Source organism: Pteropus alecto, unplaced genomic scaffold (assembly GCF_000325575.1).
Source record: "Pteropus alecto unplaced genomic scaffold, ASM32557v1 scaffold326, whole genome shotgun sequence".
NCBI classification, from domain to species: domain Eukaryota; kingdom Metazoa; phylum Chordata; class Mammalia; order Chiroptera; family Pteropodidae; genus Pteropus; species Pteropus alecto.
Window position 1 is genome coordinate 92,865 of NW_006438873.1, and position 10,523 is coordinate 103,387.

The 10,523-nt window shown below is 48.6% G+C and overlaps 2 protein-coding genes across 3 annotated transcripts in view; one reads left to right on the plus strand and one right to left on the minus strand.

The window, feature by feature from the left end:
• Positions 1–2,071, minus strand: part of LOC102898444 (zinc finger protein 773) — a 9,506-nt gene extending 7,435 nt beyond the window's left edge. The window contains exons 1-2 of the mRNA XM_006915906.3: positions 1,751–2,071; positions 231–317 (exon numbers count right to left, since the gene is read on the minus strand). Coding sequence (XP_006915968.3) covers positions 231–317; positions 1,751–1,840 — 177 coding nt within the window. The 5' untranslated portion in view covers positions 1,841–2,071. The remainder of the gene's footprint in view (positions 1–230; positions 318–1,750) is intronic.
• Positions 2,072–4,311: 2,240 nt separating this feature from the next.
• On the plus strand, positions 4,312–10,270 carry ZNF772 (zinc finger protein 772). Of its 2 annotated transcripts, XM_006915907.3 has the most exons (6): positions 4,312–4,422; positions 4,525–4,563; positions 5,145–5,183; positions 6,490–6,616; positions 7,100–7,222; positions 7,850–10,270. In XM_006915907.3, the coding sequence occupies exons 2-6, from the start codon at positions 4,531–4,533 to the stop codon at positions 8,995–8,997; spliced, it is 1,470 nt and encodes a 489-aa protein (XP_006915969.1). In that variant the 5' UTR covers positions 4,312–4,422; positions 4,525–4,530; the 3' UTR covers positions 8,998–10,270. The 2 variants fall into 2 exon arrangements, with proteins under 2 accessions (XP_006915969.1, XP_024905438.1); XM_025049670.1 differs by lacking the exon at positions 6,490–6,616 and having other exon boundaries at positions 4,417–4,422.
• Positions 10,271–10,523: the final 253 nt, after the last annotated feature.

Here is a 10,523-nt window from a genome sequence, read left to right on the forward strand (position 1 = left end):
ATAAAGAAGACCTAAGGTTGCCTGAGCATTCTCAGCTCAACCTCACCTCCAGCATTTCTTGATCACTGTGAATGTAGTATCTTCTAAGCGTCATGCCACTGGTTGCCAGAAATGGGAACCAACCCATATAATCCCTAGTCTGGACTCAAGCCCCTGATCTTGGGTGAGCACCTTCCAGGGATCTCAGATGGAAGGGTAGGGAGAATAGCATGCAAAGAGTCCCTGAATACCTGGGAGCTCAAGCAGGTGGGAGTGGAGGAGGGGACACCTTCTTTTGTCTTTGCACGATCTGGAAGCAATTCTGCAGCCACAGGAACCTATGGAAAAGCAAGACCATAAAAAGCAGGCAACAATGTTGGGTCCCAAAGGTTCATCCAAGCCCCCTCATACCAGTTGGGTTTCAGTCCTTGGTAATGCCTCTTACCAGCTGTGTGACTTTGGACAAGTACTTGACTTCCCTGTGCCTCAGTGTTATCATCTGTAAAATGCGGATGATAATGGGGCTGACCCAATAGGCCTATTGTTTGTATCAAACTCATTCCTATGTGCCAAGTATTGATTCTTCCAGCCCTCATAATGAACACTTCTGTCAACATTTTCAGTGCAAATGAACTGGTAGGTATTGAAAATGGAGGGGTTTTTATATGCCTTTTAACTAAGAAAATGTGATAGTTAAAATGTTTGATTTTAATCAAATGCTTAGCAGTACATTAAGACTTCAACCAATTATTAACTGCTTATGTGATTTTAACATGTTAAATCCATGTTACTTTAATCACCTATATGTATACACATGTATATACACATATATGTGTATATATACACATGTACACATATGTATTTTTATTAACTAATGTTTAAATAAATACTTCTTAAAATCACAAGTTAATAAAGTGAGGGGTTGGGCCTGAGGAAACTGAGTCGATACTAGTCCTGTTGGCAGCTTGGCTGCCCAGTACACACTCTCCTGAAGGCAATCCTGCTGCCTTCCATTGGAACAGTTGCTCATCCCTCCTGCCTTGAAGGCTGGGGAACTTATGCCCCAAAGGGGCTGCTCTACTAGCCCGGCTGACTTTTCCTTTTCTCCACAAGGAGTGGACATGAGAGCCTGCTGAGCCTGTAGTGGCACATCTATACCACTGAATATCTCAGTCTCCATCCCCATCCTGGTTCTCACACACTACGACCCTCCATTCCTACACACACCAGCCAGAACCACTGCCCACAACAGGAAACCACCCCTGTGGAAGCAGCCCCACCCTCCAGGCCCATCTGAAATAAGAACTTTAAGATTCTCCCTCCTAAATGAGTCACAGGCCTTGCACTGGTCCAGGCCACTACCCACCATCCCTTGGATATCTCCAGCCCTCCCCAGAGCCTAGACGTGAGTGAGCAAGCTACCAGTGTGACACTGCCACACTGGAACATCTCAGGGTTACCTGTCCAAAATCCAACTCCTAATCTTTCTGAAGCCTGCTCCCTGCGCTGACTTCCCCATCTCCATCCTTCCAGATACTCAGGAAACAGACAAAAATGCAAACAGAAAAGGGATAGTCCTTCATTACCTGTCTGCTCGGTTTTTTAAATGCCTCCCAGATCTTACTATTCCTCCTGGCTCTACTGCCTCCAGTCCCCACCAGAACTCTCTATTAGTCTATTGCATTGACTTCCTTGAGCAGGGGACGCTCGCTCGGGGCTTTAGGGTCCGGGTAGGTTGAAAGCGGTGAGGGCCGAGGGGACGCGCACTCACCTGAACCGGGCCCCCCAGCGCGGCCGCCGCCATCAGACCTTGTGGACAGAGCGGGGCCAGGAGCCAAGAGCCAGGTCGGGCCCCGGGCATCCCCGTCCCTGACCCGGAAATGGGTCGCCCGGGCGCCAATGCCGAGCCTCGGAACCACCTCTGTGCAACGGAGACAACACCTGCCTGCTCTCGCGTCGTCCCTTCTTGTCAGCTCAAAAACAGTTTTCAGGAGCTTCTGATGATACGGAGGGACCCCAGAGACCCCAAAATCACTGCCTCTGAGGCTACATCAAAAGTGCCCAGAGTGTTTCTCACACACGGAAAGGGCCGTTTTCATTGGCCGAGCACTGACGCCTCAGGGCGCCGCGCCTTCTGGGCAATGTAGTTCCCAAAGCGCCAAACGTAGAGGGAAAGTGAAGAGCTGCAGAAGTGGTGGTGGAGGAGAAATAAGGGTCCAAAACTCCGTCAGACACTCATCTAGAGACTATCCTTATTGTCGATGGACCTGGATATCAGTTCCCCTGAGCAGCTGAGGCTCTAGTCTTTCCTTTTCTTTTAGTACCTAAAAACCATCTTGAGAGCCACAATAAAGTGGTTTCCTTGGACAGAACCAGTCAACCATTACCAAATTCCCCCTGCCAAGGGGACGCCCAGTGTCAAACACACGGTGATGAAGCAATACCTGAAGTGAGATAAAACTAAACAGCTGCTACTCCTGGGTGAAGTCTACAGCTCCATTCCTGAAAGCCCTCAATGTTTTGTTTACTCCAAAAAAGAGAGAGGCCTCTCTTTGCCTACAGGAGAGCAATAGAGGAGGGAACATGGGCTACGTATCCGCATTGGCGTCATGTAGGTTGTGCGGGACTTCAAGGAGCTGCTTGGCCTCTCTTGGATTTTGTCCCGGTATATACAATAAGGCTGACCACAGACAGGGCAAGGTCATGCATAACTGATGATGGGGAGCATGTTACCAACCCTGAGGCTAAAATTGAAGGGCAGGTAACAGAGAAGACTCAGGCCCTTGTCTCTCTGGCCACCAATGTGCTCTAATCCACCGAATCTACCAAACAGAACCTGATTTGTTTTGAAATCACCTTCTGTCTGATGTGTGGAGAATGAGTTGAGGCAGAGCAAGACTTGATGTTGGAGGCAGGACAGAGGCTTTAGTATGGTCCGAAATGTGTTGTGGGTAGACTGCCCCGAAGGAATGGAGTTGGAGATGTTGGAAGCAGAAGTGACAGGACCTGTGGGTGGTTGGAATGATGAAGCAAGGCTCAGGTAATGACAGTCCCCCAACCCCACCCTCTGAGTGGGCTGGCAGGGCTTTTCCTGTTCTGATTTCTTAGTAGGTGCCCAGGAAACACGTTTAGAGAATAAATAAAGCTGAAGGCTGGTGTTTATGGGACAAGACTCATCCTTGTCCTTATATCAGTTACCTGGAAATATAAGAGATTTATCAATTAATAAATTAGCCTCCTCTCAATGTATGTTCTGTGGTTGTGCATGGAAAGTCCATCATCTTAACTCCATAAGGAGATATAGTCATGCTTTACACAGCAAATGAACAGTTATTTTAATCAAAAGATGTACGTCTCTCAATCTTCATTCTTTCTCTCATTGCAGACCTTTCGTCTGGGTTCAGCCTTCTTTAGACTTGAATATTATGTTTAGAATTTTATTTCCTGTGGATTTCTTTTCCACTGCATTCCTTATTTTTGGCCTCAAATAGTCTTATGTCACAGTTTCTTGAAAGGCATTCTTACTGCATATAGAAATTTAGTTTGGTGGTTATTTCTTCTGCACTGACTTGTTCTTGCCCACATAATTGCCAAATGACATTTGGTATATCGCCTTTCTTTTCAGATATTTGTAAAATACATAAATGGAATTGCGTACATCTCTATACGGAGTAAGAAGTATTGTCCTGTAAAAAAAAAAAAGTGTTATTCACTGGCTTTGACATAATTACACAGGCAGAAATGTTTTCTGAAATAACCAGAGACACAAGCATTGTCCACAGACTTCAGCAGATCCCAGCATCCCCACTCCATGTTTCACGTAGTGACCGTGTCTAGAGTCTTTTCTCTGTTGGTCCTGATCCAAAATGCTGATGCTCACAAAAGTAACTCTAGAGCTTCAGCCTACATGTGTTTATTTGCTAACAACATACTATTTACGAACTTCCAGCTATTAGAGGTCAGAGTGAAATTAGCATGCGTGCGTCCATTTGATTTTTTGGTGAGCATTCTTTGCATGAAGAAGCTTGAAACAACATGTTCCTAAGCATTTCTGGGATAAGTTACAGACTACGCTCCCTGGAAATACGGCTGCGGCTTCTCTTAAGAGGAAACGAAGCTCCGCCTACGTCTCAAAACTAAACACGCCCCAGTTCTGCGGGTTGACCTTTTCCCTGGAGGTCTCGCGTGATGTGCATTTCCATCGTTGGTACTGTGGGTACTACATTACCTAGAGACGTCGGCGGTGTCAGGCCAATGAAGGCCCAGGGAAGAGGCGTTTCTGATCTTGCAGAAGATGTTAGGGCGGGACTTCCCGTTTCCTTTTTGGGCGGACATTTTGTTTGCTTTTGGTTAATTCACAACATCCGTCTCCCTGACGCAGGGTTAGACTAGAGGTGACACCAGAGGGAAACGCGTGAGGAGGCGGTACTTCTGTGAACAGAGGTAGGCCTGAGGATCGGCTGTGACACCTCCCAGGTGACCCAGCCGCCCGAGCCTCGCTCCTCCCAATTGTCTCCCGCAAGTTATCCCCTTTCTTCTCCTCAGGTTCTGATGGCGGAGGCCGCGCTGATGGACCCGGCGCAGGTAGGTGCTGCGCCTCCGGCTCTTCCGCCACCCTCCATCTCTGAAATCTAAGCCCTCGAATGAGGGCAACGGGGGCCCCTGTATCCAAACGATGGGGGCGCTCGTGGTTGGATCCCATTTCCGACAGCCGGTATGATGAGCTGTCTAAGGGCGTACCGAGGGGCCAGCATGTAGGCTTGGCGGTGCGACACAGCCGGAGCGTTCGGGAATCCTGGGGCCTTGGTGTGTGACAGGATCAAAGAATGCAAGGAGTCCGGTCTGGAATGTCAGCCTGAGCAGCTGTGCCTTCAGTTTGAGGGTGATAGGAGTCATGAAATGTTCTAAACAAAGAAGGCACGATCTGAGGGTATTAATTACCTACACTGCTCTGAAGAGAACAGACTTGGAGTGGGGATGGGGAGATGATGAAGACTGAGGCACAGGAAGAGTGAGATGTGGTCCGAGGTAACACAGCTGTTAGGTGGCCAGGCTCAGAAGGTAGAGCGCCCCAGGTCTTTGTGGCAGGGCAGGAGGAGTGAACAGGCATGACCCCGTGATGCTCCTTCATGATTTCTTGTCTCACAGTCTCCCTCTTCCCACAGGTTCCCATGGACTCGGAAGTAGTTATGGATCCTATGCAGGTGAGGGAAGGATGTCAGTGCTCTCCTCCATCCTATCCCCGCCCCAACCGCATGGTTTGCAGGATTGTGGAGTCCTAGAACACTTTACTTGTACTCTCTCAACTCTTGAGTGTGAAGACCCTGGAGAAACCTTAGGCCCAGAGTTCTGAGTCCAAGCCAGGGGTTACATGGAAGTGTTCCCATTTCTGGTAACCATTGGAATAAGGTGTTAAAGGTTGTTCAAGGCACAGGAATCAGCATGTGCAAATACTTGGAGGTGAGACTGAGATGGGAGTGTTCATGAAACTACAGATGTTCACCATGTCTGGTAGGAATCAAATGCAGAAGTTGGGCCTGAAAAGCCCAGCTGACAAGGTGAGCCTCTGTTCTGAGGGTGGTGTAGCCATGGCAGATGAGCAGAGGAGGGGGATCATCTCATCCAGGTTTTACGAGGTATCCTCTGGATGCCAGGTAGAGAGCAGACTGGTGAGTGTTGAGGGAGTTACAATGAAGACCAAGGAGGAGGCTGCTTTAATATTCTACGTGGGTGGTAATAACAGATGGGCCAAGGGAGAACTGACTGGATTAGATTTTCCGATGTGAGAAAACAAGGTAACCCCAAGGTTTTAGGCCTTTTCAGTTGAAAGGGCAGATGCTCCATCAGCTGAGGTGGGTAAGTCAATGGTAGCAGTTACTCGGTGTGGATATCAGGAGTTTATTTGTGACCATGTGGAGTCTGAGATGTTCCAGAGAATACTACATGTTGTCGAGTGAGCTGCTGGACACATGACTGGTTAGGATGAAGATGTCCAAAGGGTAGACGATGGCATATAGATAGATTTAGGAGAGAATCTACACATCACAATGGCAGTGCAGTTAGTGAGCTGGGAAGGTGATGGATGCTGACCAGGTTGGGGATAGAGTTGTGAAACGCAGAGTAATCCAAAAGAGCGATATGCATGTGCAGAGGAGTGTGAACTGATGGCCTGTGGGCCCTGGTATAGGGGGCTTAAGGGAGAAAGTTAAGCTCAACTTTGGTTATCTGGTAAGCATGATCTTAGCAGCCCCAGGAGACTGGCTGCTGGGAGAGAGGTGCAAGGTGGCCCTCCATGTCAGGCCCAGAGCTTAGGTGGTGTCTTTTTGCCCATCTGCCTTTTGTTGCTGTGACCAAAGGCACAGTGACCAAAGGATCATGAGGACAGAGCAGACCCCATGACACCTGGTCCTGGTATTTCCTCTGAGTTAGGTAGGAAGAGGGAGACCTGTGGGGCACAAAGGGTGTCCTTAGAGAGGCTGCTCCTGGACTTAGCTCTCCTCATTGTGGCAGGAGCAGGTGACGTTTGAGGATGTGGTCGTGTACTTCTCTCAGGAGGAGTGGGGGCTCCTGGATGACACTCAGAGGCTCCTGTACCGCGACGTAATGCTGGAGACCTTTGCGCTTACGGCCTCACTGGGTAAGGCCCTCCCATCTGGCTCAGCGTCCTGGCCTGGGCTCTGCCCATCCCTGTTTCCCAGGGGTAGCCTGGCCCTTCCTTTATCAGAGCCATGGGCACTGCCTCCCTCCCCAGTTTCCTGGAGTAGGTACTGCGGAGGCCAAGTGTGCACTGCCACCTCTGACTCCTGAGCAGTCCCAACACCTACTGCCCTGAAGGTTGACATGTATAGAGTCAGGATTAAGGGCTCTGATAGTCCCCCAGTGGATCATATCCAGCTTGTTTTCAACCTGACTGGGTGCCTCTGTCCAGCAACCTTGTGCCCCAGCTTCTCCCATCCTCTAGCTGACATTTCCAGTGGCCTTCCTGTATCAGGAATTTCAGGGACCAGTATAGTTATTACTTGCTGGGACCACTGGACTTTTTATAACATTTCGTTCTTTTCTTTGAGGGATGGTTGCCCAGACCAGTGCTGCCCATTTACCTTTCTGGTCTTTTCCTTAGGATATGCGTCTTCCATGTCCCATGGGATTGCCTGCCTGGAGCTGGATGGCAAAGCCCAGGTATCTCACTGGACAGACATGACTCCGGCCATGACCAGAGAGGCTCGGGATAGGCATGGCCCTGGTGAGTGGAGCTGGGGAGAGGTGTCATGTTGGGACTGGGTCCCAATCATTCTCTAATCTTTCTGTGCCCACAGTTGTAGTGCCAAGGCCACTGGCCACACTTCATTTCTGTCTTTGCTTTCCCATTTACACTCTTGTCATGTATGCTCTGGCATTTGGCCTCTGGCTGTTCCCTTCCTCTGTCTCCACGTTTCAGTTGTTCCTCTCCCCAACTGCTCCCCAACATTGATCTGTATTTAATGTGTTATGGGAGGTATATGGACCCCAAATAGTCCTTTAATACCAGCGATTCAGTTGTTTGTCTTCAGGGGACACACTCTTTTACACAGCTCTCAACTGTCCCCAGTAGCCAAGGCCTCGTTGAAATTGTTTATGGATGATTTCATTGGAGCCGCTGGCTTTCCTGGGCTGTACCCCATGATTGCATCCTCTCCCAGTCAAGGCCTCTTCCCTTCTGTGACCTATAGATGCCAACTGCTGAATAGCAGAACTTTACACCTTGAGCTTGGACCTCTGTCCTGACAGCAGTCCTGTGACCTTGCCCTTAGTCCTCGTAGACACATGTGTAACAAGACCACCCCTCCCACCAGTGTCAGTGTGCACTTCACCAGCATTTGTCTGATTTCAGGTTGCTGGCATAGAATAGAAGAAGAGGAAATACCTTTCGAGCAGAAGGTTTCTGTAGAAGGCGTATCACAGATCAGGACTCCCAAAGCAGTCCCTTCAACCCAGAAAGCCCACCTCTGTGAGACATGTGGCCCAGTCTTGAAAGACACTTTGCACTTGGCCGAGCACCAGGAAACACACACTGGGCAGAAACCATATGGATGTGAAGTGTGTGGGAAACAGTTCTGGTTCAGTGCAGACCTTCACCCCCAGAAGCAGCGCAATGGAGAAAAACCCTTCAGAAGGGACGAGGGCCAGGACTTTCTTTTGAACAGCTGCCTTGTCCGACCATTGGAAATATCCTTAATGGCTGGGGAAGATTGTAAGGACTTCTCAACTAACTCAGGGATTTTCCAGCACCGTAGTCCTCACAGTAAGTGGAAGCCGCACAGTAACACCAAGTGCATGGAGGCATTTCACAGTGGACAGAAGCATTACGAGTGCGGCGACTGTGGCAAGGCCTTCAACCGCAAAGACTCACTTGTCCAGCACCAGAGAGTCCATACCGGAGAGAGGCCTTACAAGTGCGGCGAGTGTGGGAAAACCTTCAGCCGGAAACCCATACTTGCTCAGCACCAGCGCATTCACACTGGAGAAATGCCCTATGAGTGTGGTATATGTGGGAAGGTATTTAATCACAGCTCCAACCTTATTGTGCACCAGAGAGTCCACACTGGAGCAAGACCTTACAAATGCAGCGAATGTGGGAAAGCCTACAGCCACAAGTCCACACTTGTTCAACATGAGAGCATCCACACTGGAGAGAGGCCATATGAGTGCAGCGAGTGTGGGAAGTACTTTGGCCACAAGTATAGACTCATTAAGCACTGGGGCGTTCATACAGGGGCAAGGCCTTATGAGTGCATTGCGTGCGGGAAGTTCTTTAGCCAAAGCTCTGACCTTATTGCACACCAGAGGGTTCACAACGGTGAAAAGCCTTATGTGTGTGGCGAGTGTGGGAAAGCCTTTAGCCACAAACACGTGCTTGTCCAGCACCACAGAATCCACACTGGGGAGAGGCCATACAAGTGCAGCGAGTGTGGGAAAGCATTCAGACAGAGGGCTTCCCTCATTCGACACTGGAAAGTTCACACTGGAGGAAGGCCTTAGGCTAGCAGGGCGTATGCCACCTCCTCATCCACCATAGTGATTAATGCCAGGGAGAAGCTCTGTGAGTTGCCTTTGAAGGAACTGGAAATTGAACCCCATTTATTTGAACACCCACCCCAGGGAGATCCTTCTGAGGGCCAGCTCCACGAGAAGCTTTCTGGAGCAGTGTTGCACTTTGTCACCTTTGTCACCCAGGGCCCTTGCCAGAGTTCTATCACTGCCAGTGTCTGAAAGAAGCCACCAATCTGTGCAATGGCAGGTTCGTCAATTGTGCATAAGTCACCCAGCACACTTTGGTAGGCAGGCCTGGGCACTTCCCCAACTCCAGTGTTCTGAACCCATTGAATATCCTCCCTCCTTCCTGTCCCCGCCCCCAGCTGGTTTAAACACAGGCGTGACCCAGTTTGGGCCAGAAGGATGCAAGCTTTATTTTGCTGGCTGCTTGCAGGTAGGGTTCCCAGTTTTCATGGACTTTGGTCTCACAGCATTTCTGATAGATTTGTCCAGCCTCCAGGTCACCTACCTTGGGAATTGGCTGCCTCAATATTCTGGTTTTGCAACAAATTCCTTATTTTTTAAACCACCTTTAATCTTGGGGTTCCGTTGACTTTGTGGGTTGGGATGAGAACAGAAATGGGCTCTGCCAGCACCAAGTCATGGGCAGCTGTTGTGAGAGCGCCAACTTGTGTATCAGTGGTGTGAGTAGAACTGCAAAGAACAGCTGTTCTAGTTTCAGCCTACCTGGCATTGCTGCTCAAGGCCTCATATTTCCCAGCCCTCTTGAGGACTTGACCTCCTGGGACCTGCCAGCATCCCTGAAATCTATTCAGTAAGCAGACATAACTGTCCCATAAAAGGACTAAGAATCATAATTAGCACAGAGACACTGATTAATAGGGAGTTTGGAGACTGCAGCAAACTGTAGGGAATGTAACTCTTGTAAAGGTGTAGCCACAAATGTTTCCGTCACTGTAGCTTTGGTACGAGAGCTTACAGAAATTCTCCAGGCTCCCATATTTGTGTCTCATGGCTATGGTCACTGTCAAAGCAATCGGTCCAAAGATTTTCTGCAGTAAACTGCGTATATTTATAGTGTACAATTTGGTAAATTTCAATACATGTTTGCACTTGTAAACCAAATTTTTTTATTCCCTTTATAACCATCTCCTTCACCCATACCTATGTACCCACTCATCTTGCTTTCTGTTACTAGATTTGTTTGTATTTCCTAGAATTATACATGGATATACAGAGAGAATAATTTAACACTTTATGTATCTGGCTTCTTTGACTCTACATAATTATTTGTGATTCATCAATGTTCTGTACATCAGTAGTTCATTCCTTAGTATGAGATTTTTTTAATTGGCACACCTGTGTAGGGCACTTAGCTTGCAGGACAGGAAGTTGTTCTGAATGAGTGGTGAGTGTGACAGCCTAGTACATTACTGTAAGCTTTATAAACACTACGCTTAGACTACACTAAATTTATTTTTAAATACTCGTAATTTCCTGAATAAGTTAAT